The 15,957-nt window shown below is 43.8% G+C and overlaps 1 protein-coding gene across 1 annotated transcript in view; it reads left to right on the forward strand.

Moving 5' to 3' along the window:
- The window catches only part of man1a2 (mannosidase, alpha, class 1A, member 2), a 127,111-nt gene that overhangs the window by 70,992 nt on the left and 40,162 nt on the right, over positions 1–15,957 (forward strand). Inside the window, exon 6 of the mRNA XM_087177873.1 lies at positions 6,949–7,029. Within this exon, the coding sequence (XP_087033999.1) occupies positions 6,949–7,029 (81 nt within the window). The remainder of the gene's footprint in view (positions 1–6,948; positions 7,030–15,957) is intronic.

Here is a 15,957-nt window from a genome sequence, read left to right on the forward strand (position 1 = left end):
CGTTAACTGATGCATTAATAACCCCGCTTAAATTGAGGATCAGATCGGAGGCGATGCGGCAGAGATGGAGAGATAAATTAATGCGAGCTGTCAAAGACTACATCGCAGCCCAGTTTGATTAACCAGATTTAATTAAACAGGAGTTTTATTGCAGTTTACGTGGTAAAAAAAAAACCATCAGCGCTTAAATGTTACACACGACGCTGTTTCTTCAGACATGAAGAAAAGCAGAGTTGTCTTTCACAGAGGCTCCATGAGTTACACTCCGCTGTTTATTTTTCATGACATTGCTGAGCTTTCATGGTCCTACACGGTGAGAGCTGTCATGTTTGTCATGTTTAGACGCCCCCCCCCCCCCCCCCCCCCCCAACGCTTCCCCCGTAGCATTTAGCTGAATGTGAGAGATATTTGACAGTGACTCCCTCAGCTCCTTGTGTGCTCGTCTCTCTCTCTCCCTCTCCCTCTCTCTCCCTCTCTCTCTCTCTCTCTCTCTCTCCCGTCACCTGGAAGAGGAGAATGTAGAATTTCAGCTGAGTCACGTGGGCGACATGTTTTCTTCGTGTTTTTTCATGCTCTAGTGAAAGGCTTGAGCCAAACCGCATGTTCGACTACAAGCATGCAGACACAGATACACACCACATGCTGTGAATGGGAAAAAGAAAAAAAAAAAAAACATATATATATGTATCCACAGCCTTTCACTTACTCAGTTGGGTCTTTCTGTTGCAGTATACTGTTCATATACTTTCTGCTGTGAAAGGCAGATGCAAGATATAGTGTATGAAAGAGAAGGGACTAATACCTGTGTACGAGGGCTGAATGCTGAAGGTTTTTTATATATATGTATTGGCTTCCAGTGTAGCTTCACTTGTTCCTGTAAAGGCATTTATTACCTTACACGAAGTGAGCAAGGGCAAAAGGAAATGCACAGAAGCACCTGAGAGAACACGGAAAACACAATGGATGTGTAACTGTGCTGAGATCGACTCACTTCACCTCAGCTACTGATATTGACTTTTAGATACTAAGCAATGCATTAATTGGTTGGATTATTAATTGGTCAGCAGCTTGAAGTTTTTTTTTAGTTTATGCTTTTTTCCACCTACATTTTTTGTTCTCATTAACACTCCACATTATTATTGATGTCTTTTCTCCATGACAACTTATCTACAACTAGGAGAAATATATAGTTCACTCCGCTGCAGATGTTAGTTCAGCCCTCCCAAGCCGTATTTTGTAGAGTAAAAGTGGGCGGTTGTGGCTCAGGAAGGAGAGCAGAAGGTCGGCGGTTCGATTCCCGGCTCCTCCAGTCCACATATCAAAGGGTGCCCCCCATATAACATCGGTGTGTGTGTGTGGGTGTGTGTGGTAGAAAAGTACTGTACGATTGTGTGAGTGAACAGGTGGATGTGTTGTGTAGGGTACAGCGCTTTGAGTGGTCGATATAAGACTAGAAAAACGCCCTAAAAGTGCAGACCATTTACCATTCAGAGAGTAAATGGTAAATGGACTTGGTGAACTCCTGCCACACCGGAGTGTCTCTGCTGACAGCACTGTCATCCACACACCTGAGGTGGGAGTATCGGACCTGCTGACTGAAATGAGTCGCGCTTCCCCGCACTTGCTCTATGTGGCATGTGCCGCCGTCCATTTCCATCACATGACCCTGTTTCCATCACTGTTATTTCATTTTAAGATATTAACTATCGCAGAACAGAAACCAACAAATATTTGAGAAACTAGAACCAGAGAATTTTAGCATGTATTCGTTAAAAGCAATTAAAAAATGATTAATTGATGATCAAAATTGTTGCATGTGACATTTCTGACAATTAACTGATCATAAATAATATGCATGTGTAGCTCACACACTTTCTAAGGTTAGGTATAAAAGGACAAGCTACAGTTCATAGATTAGCGAAAGTAACGAGACTCCGAGCCACAGCTGACGATACAGTAATCGAAATATTCCCATGATCCCCTGAGTGTGGACCTCAGGCAGAGGCAGTGTCACAGTAGTGACAGGATGTGATTAAAATAAACAACAGTGATTATCTATGGCAGGAATCTGCACAAAAAGAACATTCTTATGAGATGGTTTGACAAATCTCTGTCTATACTGGGGCAGGGTGGATATTAATAGAGAAGAGGTTGCAAAGTGGCTGTAAATCACAGGGGAGAGCGAGTATGTCTCTAAGAGCTGTCTCATGCTAGAAGATCAGAGCAGGAAGTGACTCTGCCGTCCTATTTTGTAGCTTCATACCAAAACAATTCATTGGAAATCAAACTTCTCCTCCTGTGCTGCTCTCACACGTCATTGCACAAACTACGTGGTTCCTCGCCGCGCTATCTGTTGTTCACCGCAGGTATTTTAAAAATCGGGGGGCCGTTTTATAGCTCTGCCGCTAATTGGGGTTTTTGTGCTCCTAAACTGCAGGTTGTAAATGGCTAACAAGTGATGCTGAGTGACAGACGGGGAGTTAGACAGATGGCTGCTGCGGAACAAAGCTGGCCTTCAGCTTTACGAGAGCTTCCTGTCCCGTCGTCCCTCAGTTCAACATGACAGCCACTCGGTGACTTGCAGCTCCTGCTGTTTCGGTGTGTGCTGTAGTTCTTTCATTCTTCAGATCAATTGTGCTCTTCAAAAAAAAAAGAAAAAAGAATTCAAGTTGTTCTCAGTTTGACAACATTGGGTGTTAAAAGGAAACACTTTTAAGTTGAATAGAGGTTTATGTGGCGTCTTACATCAGTGTTGAAATGATAAACGGTGGCTGAGAAGTGTCCATTGCTGCTGCTTGCATCATGTCTAAAAAAAAAAAAAAAAAAATCTGGGTCTAAATCTCCATCTGTTATCAGTTTAATATAGCGGTTTAAAGTGATTATTTGCCTGCTATTATATATTATATAAACAAAAGACGGATGACCAGCCAGGAGTGCATAAAGAAGGGGCGCAATGGAAATTGGTCAAATAATGTTTTTCCTTTAATAAACAAAAACATTTACAAACAAATTTTTTTATTAGAATACAAAAAGATCACTATTTTTTAAAAATTTCTGCTTCAAACTGTATTTATATAATAGTTATGTATACTTTAAACTGCTTTAAACTGTATAAATAGGAGGAACTGTATCAACATCTATATTATATAGTAGTTCTTCTTAGTTGTAAATGCTCAGTCCGCGCAGAAAGACAAAGTGGTGTCTACAGGGCGACGACTGAGTCATGAGATTTTTTTCAGCACTGTGAGGTCATTGTTTTGTGGCTTTTTTGTAAAATATTTTCAGGGTTGAGTTCAACTTAGTGTTGACCCGCTTGCTAAAGCACGATGCAGATCAGGCAGCAGCACAGATAAAGCATTGACGGGGGAAACCATGAGGTACTGGTGGGCGATCTGATGATCTCATATCGTGGCCGATCTTACTTTGGCATATAATCTACTCTTCAGATGTCATTAAAAGGTGCTTTATTTAGATATTTAATTTTCAGTTCAGTCGCTGCTAACCTGCAGCCTTGATGAGCTTGTCGTAGCGGCAGGTGTACCAGTTCCTCACCCGGGCAGAACTACGATCACCAGCTGCAGCCGACGACGGTGCAGCTGCAGTCCGTTCATGGGGATGGAAATATGGGGGCGGGACGAGCCGGGGAAGCGACTTAACTCTTGAACTAGAACTCTTACATCTAAATAAATAACTGTGCTGTCCAAATGAATACTCCATATGAACTAAAAACCAAACAAAAAGTGAGACCGGTTGTGACAGAATTTGTAAACAGCTTTGTGGGTGAGGAATAGCGGCGGCCAGACAAACATCCAAAAGAAGCGTCAAAGTGGCAGAAAGATATGAACCACAACTTCCGGTTAGGACTTTCACAATAAAGAGGGGAGCGGAAACAGAATGCAGATCGTGATTCAGATTGTGGATTTTGATTCTACCCAAAAAGATAGTCAGATGATCGTTAGGCCAGACCGCCCACCCCCTGCCTTCAGGAGGGGAAAAAAGCAAGAGTGGTTGAGATTCGCACCTCTGGACGAAGTGGGATCTACTCAAGATTAAAATAACATGGGTGGAGCAATGGAGATGAGAGCTGTTCTGCACTATTGAACTCTCTCCTTGTCAGCACAACTGCACACATGGGATCTGAGGAGATCCCATGTGTAAGTGACACTGGTACATTATCACACCTTCTGTCAATGTGCAAAACCATTTTAACTCGAGGTCGAATGTAGGTGCTGCTGCGCTCTTTGCTGTCTTTTGCTAACACAAGAGTAAAAGACAGAAAAAAGTCTGTAAAGATGCAGGTAGAGCAGTCAGCTTTGTTTCAGGAGGGAGTCAGACCTGTTACGACCACGAGGCCAAAATTCAGCCTGCTAAAAATGACGCGCAGATATAGGAGGGTCTGTGTTGGAACCAAGTCGTCCTGCTGTGGTCCTCGGTAGATAAGAAAAACATTCTGGTGGAAATTATAGTCCTGTGGATGGACGTGTGCCAAGAAGACTGGCCATTCCCCATATAATTCTACTGCAAAGGCTTCCCAGCAGCAGCAGTATAACAATTTGTGACAGCTTTAGACGATGACAGAAAGGCCACGAAGCAAAAATAGCCTATGGGACGGATGAAGAGTAGGTTAGTGGAGGGTAGCTGGAAGTCAGGGGCAAAAAGGCAGTAATTTGGCCACCGCCGCTGACCCGGAACCGGAGGGTGTTACGGTTGAGCATTGAAACAGGTTATGAATGTTCTCTGACGACACCTGCTCCTGACTAAAGGCTACAGTTACCTCATGGGGTGCAATAAAAGAACACACACCACCGTGCATAAACCGAAATAATGAACATTTTTCACAACCCTGAAGACGGTAAAAGCCACGTGTGTCTCTCTATCTTCTCTGGAGTGCACGCACTGTAAATCGAGGTCGCACTCGTCTCGTTTACAGATGCAGGTAAAATCCTCATCTCTGTGAAAATGTCAGATCAAGGTCACATTGTGGTTTGCAAATAGCTCTCAACATTTGAATGTAGTGGGCTGCAAGGTGTTCCAGTTGATTAATGTTGCCATGGCATCAAGGAAATTGTCATTCGCAGAGAAATGGCCTGATTTCACACAAATTATTTTACTGTGATAGTCTGGGAAGTATTCCTGCACTTAGCTGTATTTTGCATCAAGTTGCTTACGGTTCGCAGGCTCATTCAAGGCCGCAGACACGGCTGTGGTGTCTGGGAGAGCAGCAGGGTGATTATTGTTTGGGGGTGTATTAGAATGGAAAACTAGATTTGGAAGATTTGGTTGAGAGTTATCCCCAATTAATCTGTGCTGTGCAAACGAGGAAATTGAGGTGAACACCGGCAAACTCGCGCCGCTCCCTCATAGCTCCCAAAGCTACAGAATAATAGCGAGGATGACAACCTTGGGCTTAATTAGCGAAAGAAATATGCAGCGTTTATCAACACATAGTTGACTTGTAAGTTTAAAGTTCTTTAATTCATAGGAGCTGTGAAGGCATTTTAAGGCTCTCCAGTGTAGATGTGCAACTCCACATCTACCTGTAGGGAGGATATAGTCATGTTTTTCCACACCAGTGACTTGAGGATTATTTCACTGGGAGAGTTTTTGCTTGCAAATTTCCCTGTCGGATCCAGGATTTGTTGAGGAGTACAAATTCTCTTCTCCCTCCCGACTGGAGTTTCAAAGCTTTCACAGTCTGTCTGCTGCTTTGCATTTTCAGCCGTGCACTGATGAGACCATCCTACAAGTGTGTTGCAGTCTGCCATAGTCTCCGGTTTGTTTGTAAGTTTGTTTTCATTTTTTAATGTTTGTTGGAGAGGACTGCCCACTTCCACTATCAAACACAAACACTGTTGTTTGCCTACATGGCAGATGTGGCGGAAGAGCACAGGGGGCTGTGAGGGGGAACAGTATTTTTCATTAGATGTTGCTGGAAGTCATGGGTTGTGCAATCCCTCTGAAGTAATCTTCTTGAATTAACGATTAACTGGTGTAGTGCCTGTTCAAAATGTGCCTTTCGGTCATGGCTGATTGCTCCGCCTGCGTTGGTGAAGTCTCGGCATGCAAAATGCAAAATGGCCCGTTACAGAAACACATCCAACGTACAGAGGTACGGAGCCTCCCCGGGGGGCCGGGAGGGGAAAGAAGACGTGTGAAAATGTGTAGGCGCTGGGTTTAGAAATCTGTGCCTTTTTGGATCCATGTGTTCAAATGACTCGAGTACAGTAAATATGAAGTTACACAGTGAAAGCTGTGAAATGCGCAACACAATATACTGTAGCATGAAATATTACCCTGAAATCTTGCGCTCACATGACTTGGTTTGCATGTGAAAAGCTCAGTAAATACAATCCCGGCATGTGCGTTGTAAATCGTCCACAGTGTATCGTCAGAGTGTACTTCCACCTTTGGGACACGCTGTTGTTGTAATCGACGACGGCGACGTGGAGGTGTCGCCGTAGCGCTAACCAGCTGTCGCGTAAAGCTTCTCGAGAACTGATCATCTGGAAAACTTGATTCCTCAATGTATAGTGAGATGAGGATACAGTCTGTGGGAGCCTGAGCTGTTGGTGAAGGTGTGTGACGTACCTGTGACTCTGGCTTATTTCTTTTTGGACAGTCTGTTTTGTGAGGAATGCAGATCTCTTCCCCCTCTATCCGTATATTTCTTATTTCTATTTGAAGGTTGTGCGAACCAGTTGATACAAACACAGTAGAGAAAGACATGAAAGGAAACACACACTGTGCTGGTGGTCCAGAAAAACATCCAAGGAGCTCATAAGAAAAAAACCCCGACTCCAAAAGACAGAAAAGATGAAAGAAAAAAACACGAACCAACTCACAGTGTCACAAATGAAGTGAAAGAGATCGGCACAAACCCATCAGCGTGTGTCTATACAAAAACCTGAAGATTTGTTTGGTGTTATATCTGCTCTCTTGTTTTCCCAGAATGCCGAGGTGTCCGTGTTTGAGGTCAACATTCGTTTCATAGGAGGACTGCTGGCCGCCTACTACCTCTCTGGACAGGAAGTAAGTGCTCGCCTACTGTGTGTGTGTGTGTGTGTGTGTGTGTGTTCGTGTGTGTGTGTGTGTGTGTGTGTGTGTTTATGAGTGAGCTGAACCTGATGAACTTCGCTTTGTCCTGGAGAGAATTAAACGTGTTTATTAAAGAAAGGAGAGTGAAGTGAAGGAGAAAAAGGGGGTTGTGTGTTCGGTCGGTGTGAAAGAGAGAAAGAACACAGACATCCTCTCCTCCTGTCTTTTCTCCACAACAATGTTTCCTCCTCCATGGTCCTTCCTCTCATCCCTCCTCTCCTCTGCTCCCATTAAGGAGAAAATTTCTGGTTCTCTGGTTAAGTATCTGGTTGGAGTTTGAATCCATCGCTGCATATCTCTCTGTTTCTGTTCTGTTTCCCTCTCTCTGTCAATCCTGTCCACCTCAGCTTTCATGCCCAGCCAAGCAGCGCTCCCTCTGTAATGGGAGCAAATACATCAAGTATGTGCTCAGTTCGACGCCCACATCCGCTGCGCTCTCCGTCATAATTTCATGTGGTCTTTGCAAGTGTTGGCCAACAGATCTCTGAGGAAACCTTCCTCTTTGTTGTCAAGACACTTTACTTAAAATACTGCCTGAAAAAACATTCATAGATTTTTAGTTCTGGCTCTGTGAAGCCTCCATTTCCTATCCTTTGTTTGTGTTTGTTTGTTTGTTCCTGGTTCCACAGCTGTCAAAAAGTGCCCTGTAGTTCACCCGTTAAAATACTGAAGGCATGCAGTGTTGAGTGCGTGAACAGCTAGTGAATCATGGGAGCGCACAATAAAAAAATAAGAAAAACCCAACAGCATCAGTGAATGATTCGACAGTGTGCGTCAGCGCGCTGTTCCAGCACAGCTGTCATTTCACATTGTTTACAGCAACTTTCTGCAGCTGTACCACACCTTCAGTTCAATGCTGCAGTAGCTGAAAACTGTATTCAAAGTTTGTCTTGAGATTTAAAGTCGTTTAAATATTATTCAAAGCTTCTTTCCACAACAGACCCACACAGAAACCTCTCCCTCCTCAGATATTGCACAGAACAGAACAAATTATATTATAGAGGACTAAAGGAAAAGCTGTGAGGCATGTTCTTATCACCACATGCTAAAACATTTCCTTCATTGTAATGTAGGTCAACTATAGAATATAGTACGTATACGTCATGCAGCTTTATTTTACGATTAAATAAGATATCATTTAAAGTCTCGGATCTGAAGACGGCTTTTGTACTCTCGGTCCGAATGGCATCAGCTATCGTTGCTGGGCTGGACCAGGTGCCGCTCCAATCAGGGCTCAGCGGGCGAGGAAGGTGGGGACGCCTCCTGTCGCTGCAGCCAACCTCGCCTCAGGGTGCACACGTCCCACTTGCAGCCGTAACAAACTGTGACACATGGCTTTTATACTGTTGCTTGCTCATGTAGCTAATGAAAGCTAATTCCACTGCACTTTGTTTCTCTAATGGATGTAGATTAGTGGTAAATACTCTCACCGAGCACTTTATTAGGAACACCACACCGATACTGGGTGGTTCCTCCCTTTGCTCTCAAAACAGCCTCAGCTGTTCTTCCCACAAGATGTTAGAAGCTTCCCTTTGAGATTCTGCTCCATGTTGACGTGATGCGTCACATTTGCCAGCTGCACATTCAAGCTGCCAATCATCACGCCCCAAAGGTGTTTGAATGGAGTTCACTGGAGTTCACCGAACTCATTGTTTGCACCAGTTTGAGACGACTTTTTCTTTTGTGACATGTTGCATTATCCGGCTGGAAGTCGCCATTAGAAGATGGCAGACTGTGGCATGTGGTCGGCCTGAATACTCAGATTGATTGATTAGTATTAAGGGGCCAAAGTGTCGAGGAAACATTCTCCACACCTGGACTGTTGACACCAGGCAGGTTGAGTCCGTGGATTCATGCTGTTGAGTCATCAGACCAGGCTGTAGATGAGTTTGTTGTCCACTGCAGCCTCAGGTTTCAGCTCTTGGCTGATAGAAGTAAAGCCTGTCGTGGTCTTCTGCAGTTGTAGCTCATCCTCCTCAAGGTTTAATATATTGGACCATCCTCCTCAGTCCTCTCACTCGCTGGAGGGTTTTTTTTTTGTGTTTTTGGCTCTGAGTAAAAACTGAGGGAAGATCAGCAGTTTCAGAAATACTCAAACCCACAACAACCATGCCTCAGTCAAAGTCTCTGAGATCACATTTTTTTCTCTGTTGTTTTTTTCGATGTGAACATTGACTGAAGCTCCTGACCTGTATCTGCAGGATTTTATGCATCACACTGCTGCCACGTGATTGGCTGATGGGATATCTGCACATACAAGCAGGTGTGCAGACTTGAGCAGTGTCTCCTTGGTAACAAAAATATTGTAAATCTCTCAATAAAGAGATTTATAAATATTGATATAGACTAAATCTCAAAACAGAATGTTTTATTTAAGAAAAGAAAAATCTTCAGGTTTTCATGAGGTGAAGAAGAAAACAAATAAACATAAAAATGTATTTATTCACAGTTTGATTTTGGTGGATGGTTGAGAAAGGATTTAATAATGTAATAATGTTCTCAGAGCAGTTGAAGTGTTTTCTGGTTTGAAAATGTATAAGCAAAGAAAAACAACAGCTCAGTAAATGACACGTTCACTGTCAGGTGATATAACAAAGACTTATCACTTGAGCAAAAACAAGTTTGGCCTACTCCCACTAATGACGCTCCATAACATTGAAAATGCCCATTAAACTTTGCCCCGACCGCAGCGAGTGATTAAAAGGTTGTAGGCTGGCGCTTTTTGTTTCTCTCTGATGAAGAGTGATTTTTTATTTTTTTTGCACAATCGCTCTGAATAACAACACAAGCTAAAGTGCCTTACAAGCAAAACTTAATGTCACTCTTAATGTCTACTCCCTCGCTCAATTCCACCTCCTCCACCCAAATCGCACTCAGTCATTCATCAGAGCTCTCTCGAGTGATAACAGAAGCAGCGGGCGGAGGGAGAAGAAGGGAGATAGAGGCACACGGAGGGGAGGGCGGTGGAGAAATCCCTACGACGGAGCAGAGAGAGAAGGAGGCGGAGGGTGTTTGGAGGTGATGTTTACTGATGAAGAGATGGGAGTGGAGGATGCGGATGATGAATGGCTGCTGGGGGAGAAAAGCGAGCGAGACTCATCCCTCACTCTCACTGGACATGTCCTTGAGCAAGGCACTTAACTCCTCCACTGCTCCAGTCATCCAGCAGCTGAGTAAACGGTTGTTACCAAGCAGCTCCCCTGGGGGGGGGACGACTGTGTGAATATGAAGCAGCCCCCCCCCCCTTCCCTGGTTAGATAGAGGTTAAAATTATTAGAGCAGGGTGGGGGTGAAGTGGAGGTTTAGGATGATATTTTCAGGGTTTATCAGCATCTTTCCCCCACTCGGATGTCTGCATGTTGTCGGGGGTGAAGCTGTGATCGAGGCAGCGAGGAAATGAGTTGCAAAGAGCGAGTGAGGGATGGTTTTGGTTTGTGGGGGGGGAGAAAACAAGACAAGAAGCGGGGCTGAACTAGAGCATTAGTACCTGAGAAGAGGAAATGGGAAGGAGATGACACAGACGACAGGAGAGAAATCGCCAGACACAAGGAGCAGAAATGAAACAGCTGCGTGGACTGATGCGACGCAGGGTGAAAGGAGAGAGCGGGAAATGGAAAATAAACACAAGTTGAATGTAAAACAGAAGTCAGAGAGATTGAAGAGAAAAATGAAAAACACATCGATGAAGCCAAATTTGTTTCTTCCTCCACTAACCTGAGCCCAGACCATTAATTAATATTACTCATAACTGCAACAACTGGAGAATTCCCAAGGTAACGCACCACGGCTCCACTGCAGCTCTTCAGTCAGTAAACACTGTTTCTGCTGCTCGTTCCCTCTTCCACATACAGCACATTAACATGCAGACTGCTCTCTCACTTATTGCTCTTATCCTGGTTTTCTGAGATCACAGAACTAGGAATAACTTCTTTATTCATAGTTTTTAATGAAATGTTTCTGATCGTCTGGGTCAGCACAGGTGAGTCTGCGACTGTTGCTTCACTGTCTGGACTGGTTTTGAGAGTTTCACCAGTGGCACCAGTAACAAAACAACTACTCTCCCCTGACTTTTAATTGTGGTATGTCGATGGTTTAACCGTTGAGCATCGTGTTTGCCGTCGTGGTGACTATCATGTGACATCAGCTGAGGATACAGACTCTGCAGACAGAGATCAGATCTGCTGGTTCACATCATATTCACAATATTCTCCTAAACCAGAATAAGAGCTGAAAACGATGTACACAAGCTCTCTTTAAAACTTTACAATAACAAGGATTTTATCGTGCATGTTTGTTTGTTTGTAAGCGTAGGATCACTGCATTATACAACTGTCGTGGGGCTGTGTTATCAGACTGGACTTTACTGGACCAGAAAGGACCAGTTGGTCTAACGAGGTGCAGAATGCTCGAGGCAGTCAGTTGAAATGAGCTGAATTTTGGCTTTGTCCTGCTGAAGGGTTTCTGTCACCTTTCCTTGGTTGAGCAAACCGTCTGCGTATTTCACTTTTGTCTTCTCTAACTCCTATTTATCTGCTCTTTATTAGCTTCATTGGCATAGAAATGATTAACAAGTGCCGCTTGTCCAGGAGAGAAAATGGAGCTTTTGATTCTACGACCAGTGAAGAGTCGGTTTCATTTAGTGGAATAACAGAAAACACAAAATCACAACCAAACACAGAATGAAAAGAGAAACTGAAGGGGGAGGTCAATGAACATGAGGGAGAATACTGAGATTAAATAAAGGACAAAAAAAAAAAACAGGAGGAGAGTGATAGGAGATCAAATAGAGAGAGAGTCAGGAGAGAGTTGGGATCAGCATTCAGGAGGAGGAGGTGTTGGTCCGGCAGAGTCGAAGCCGAGCAGCAGTGATGGATTGTGTTTACTCCTCTGTCTGTCCCCACCTTTATTCTTTTACTTCCTTCTGTTTTTCTGTCTCTTTGTCCGACGCCCTCGACTACCTTCTCCTCGCCACGTGTCCTCGCCGATCTCCACGTTCTCTCCCTCTCTCTCTCCTCTTCTCTCTTTTTAGTTTCTCCCCCGTGTTCCTCTCTCTCTCTTGATTTGTTCATCTTGTCCTCTCCTCCATCATTTTCTCTCACCTCTGCTTTTATTCTCTTGTTTTTCTTAGCTCTGCGCTCCACATTTTTTCCTCCTTTTCGTCGGTGTGCTTTATATTTATCATCTTTCCTCTATTCTTTTGTCCTCAGTCCTTTATTTCTCTTTTGAACTTCCTCCTCATTCTCCTGTCCTTTGTATTTCCTTTCTTTTCTCATGATTCTTTCTCTGTTTACTTCCTGTTTTTTTCTTCTGTCTCTTCCTCTCTGTATTCTCTGTGTTCCTACCTTGTTTATTTTACCGACCTTGTCATTTCTCCGCTGTGTTCCACTCATCATCTTCCTCCTTTTTTCTTCTCCTAATTTCTGCATTAAGATTTTCATCCTCCTCCTTTCTAAAAAAATTCACTCTACCCTCCCCCCAAAAAAACTTTTCTTTCACCTTCTGCTTTCATCTGTTTTTACTTGTCTTGTCTTTTTCTTTCCTCTCCACTTGTCCCTCTTTTCTTTTTTTACTTTATCACGTCTCTCCAGTACACGCCTGTTCTCACACCCTTTAATCCTTTACCTGCTTTAATCTTAAAAACAGTAAACAGCCCTCTTCTCTCTCGTCCTTCCTTTCTCTCCCGAACGTCTTCTCCTCATCTCACCGTCCTCGCTCTCTCCTGCTCTGCTCGCCCCTTTTCCCTCCTCTCCACTTGTTTGTACCTTACCTCCTCTGGTCTTTTGCTCCACTGCTCCTCATCGTCTCCTTCCTCTTGATGGTCTCTTTCTTGTACCCAATACGTGTATTTTTATCTGCTTCTTTCCTACTCTCAGATGGCCGGGCCACTTCTGTGAGTTGTTTCCCTGCTCATTAGTAACTTATGAGATGTTCAGGTACACTGGACTGTATTTTTAGCCGCTCTCTGAAGTCCGTGTAGATGAAACTAAATATTAAAGGTGAGTAGAAAACATTTTAAATTAGGGATTCTGAGGAAACTGAATCACAGTCCACGTTTCAAAGTTAAAGTCACACTGTTAAATACAAAAAAATGTGAAGAATTAGCTCGTCTTGGAAAAGCAACCTTTTTATTTCAATTGATTTTCCAAATGTTGCGTGTAACACAAGTCTCTGTATAACGGAGAGTTAAAGGTCATGAAAGAGCAGAAAAAGTACAAAGGAGTGAGGTTTGACATTTTTGGTTTTTCCAGGACTGTGTTTGAAGGAGTTGTTGATTTTTGTGTTGGACTGAAAAACATCTGCAACATCTGAACCAGGCAACAGAAACTTAAGCTGAGTCACAAGTTTAATGGGGAATGGTAAACAGAAACTATATGATTGATGACTGGAGATCTGTACCAAACGAGCATGCTCCTTTACACCTGGAGATTATGATTTGTAGTCCAAGGCATCTCTGCAGAACTACAGTACTTCATTTATAATGTTGTGTTGTGACATATTTCACCTTCATCAAAAGAATTGCAGGTGAGGGTTCAGCCATACGCAGAACAGGTACATTTACTGGAAATTCCTCATCAGTTTATCATCGTTATTGTGGGATGTTTTTCTCTTGTTTCGTGATAATTATCGAGGTTGTTTTTGCGCCCATCTCTTCTCTGATGGCACCTTATTTTGCGAGAGTAACCTCTAATTAACTTGATAAGCAGTGGGAGGCAGAGGAGAGCTCGAGGATAATTTGCTCCTCTGCTATGTACAGTGATTGATGAATATACAAAGTCATCAACTAGTTTTTCGGGCGAGTAGAGAAACACAACAAGAAAGCGGGAAGAACAGCTCCAGCAGGAAACAGAAACTCTTGTAATCAGACGCAATGTTTTGTCCGTTCTTCTTCTTCTTCTTGCAGCTATTCCTGTGTGTGGTGTTTTGTCTCTTCTCGAGTATGTTCCGCCGATACCTGCACCTCATTAGCAGCCTGGCGTGTTTACCATCCTTTTTTGAAGAAGAAGAAGAAGAAGAAAACCTAGCAGCTGTAGTCGCAGTGTACCCACTTTTGGTTGGTGTTGCACTTCCAGCCTGACACACTGTTCTCGAGTTGCTGCAACAACTATGACGGTAAAGCCCAGAGGAGTGTGTTGTCGGGTGTAGCAGAGTGTCGGTGTACAGGCAGCTGTGATGGCCACCAGTGTCAATTAAGGGGATTGTATAGTGTATGTGTCACAACAGTGGGGAGCGGTGGTCTTCTTCTCTGCGTTAATCTCCCATTGCTTCAAATTCGGGTGAGAGTTTGTTTTACATTTTGCTTCTGTAAATACCGTAGACTGTAAATGAAGATGGACGTAGCCTCTGTGGCGTCACCCAAAGGTTTCTGAGGAGCACTTTTGCTCCGCCGTCACCATCTTGGCAGTGTCTGACCCCGCCCCCAACTCCCAGCTAATCCAAAAGAGGGAAAAGAGGTGGTGCGCGTTTCGGTGCATGCCCGTTTGAGGCAGAACTTTAAACCTTAATAAGATTTAAACAGGTGAGTTGTATAGAAACCCCAAGGTCGTTAACATGTTTATTTCTGCTGTAAAGTTGGACATTTTAACGTGGAGGCTGACTCGCTTTTGGAGCATTGATCATTAGAGGAACTGCAGGTTTTGGCACTTTGATGTTTGGCTTCATTGTTCAGCCCTGGACGTTGCCACACGGTAAATTCGATTTACGTTCAAACTTTCTTAAAGATAACTTAAAGACTGAGGCTTCAAAGTGGCGTTTTTAGATTGACTAAAAGAAAATCAGTGGGCCTGTCATGGGGAGTACCACTCTCTCTCTCTGCTACCAACAGTTGTGTCTTATGTGGCTCAGGAGGAGCTTTTTCAAGTAGATAACCTCGGCGAGGTCACCGCGGTTATCTCAGCTCAGGCTGGGAGACGACACATTTTTAAACAGGAAGCCAGCATTATAGGCTGGGGCTGCTGATACTGAGAGATGTGGACGTTCAGCGGTCGAGGAGAAGGAGTCTTGGAGGAGTCGGGGCTTCTGTTCTGGAGCTTGATCCATAAGATTTAATCGGTCTCTCACAGCTCCTCCAAATTTGTCCTATCAGTGTGTCTGCAGGTTGAAACACCAATGCAACAGTGGTTCAGGACTTTAAGAAGCTTCACAGCTGTTTATCACCCGCGCGACTGTTCAAATGTCTTTCTTTCTTTCATTGTAGCCATTGTGCTTTATTCCTCTTATGCTTTACTGTTCTGTTCTTTACTCTTTTTGCATACATTCTCTTCATGGCTCATTTCACTCCCTCTCTCTCTCTCTCTCTCTCCCGCCCTGTTGCCGCAGCAGCAGTTAAGTGAGCACGCAGTATAAAAATGTAAACTCCAGGCAGGCATTCTGGCCACTGGGTATTCTTAGAGTCCTAGAGTACACTGAACAAAAATATAAACACAACACACTTTTGTTTTTGCTTCCATTTTTTTCTTGAGGTGAAGGTGAAGATCTAAAACTTCTTCTTTCTAAACAAAAAGCGACTTTTTCACTCATGTGGCACATGAAGCTGCTGATTACACAGCGTGATTACTGCACAGGTGCGCCTTGGGCCGGTTTATGAGGTACTGAACTGTGTGACTCGGGCTACAAGAGAGAGAACAAGTCAGTATCTATATGCAGTGCGACACAGCTCCCCTGTACAGAGTCGATCAGGTTGTTGATTGTTCTCCCACTCCTCTTCAATTGCTGTGCAAAGTGGCCGGATATTGGCGGGAAGTGGAACATGCTGTCATACACACAGATCCAGAGCGTCCCAAACACGGTCAGTGGGTGACACGTCTGGTGACTCTGCAGGTCTTCCAGAAATTGTGTTCACCACGCCGCACGTCACGCTTTCTA

The sequence above is a fragment of the Seriola lalandi genome, unplaced genomic scaffold (assembly GCF_002814215.2).
Source record: "Seriola lalandi dorsalis isolate HSWRI2012SDOR001 ecotype SW California unplaced genomic scaffold, Sedor1 jcf7180002054659, whole genome shotgun sequence".
Classification (NCBI taxonomy): Eukaryota; Metazoa; Chordata; class Actinopteri; order Carangiformes; family Carangidae; genus Seriola; species Seriola lalandi.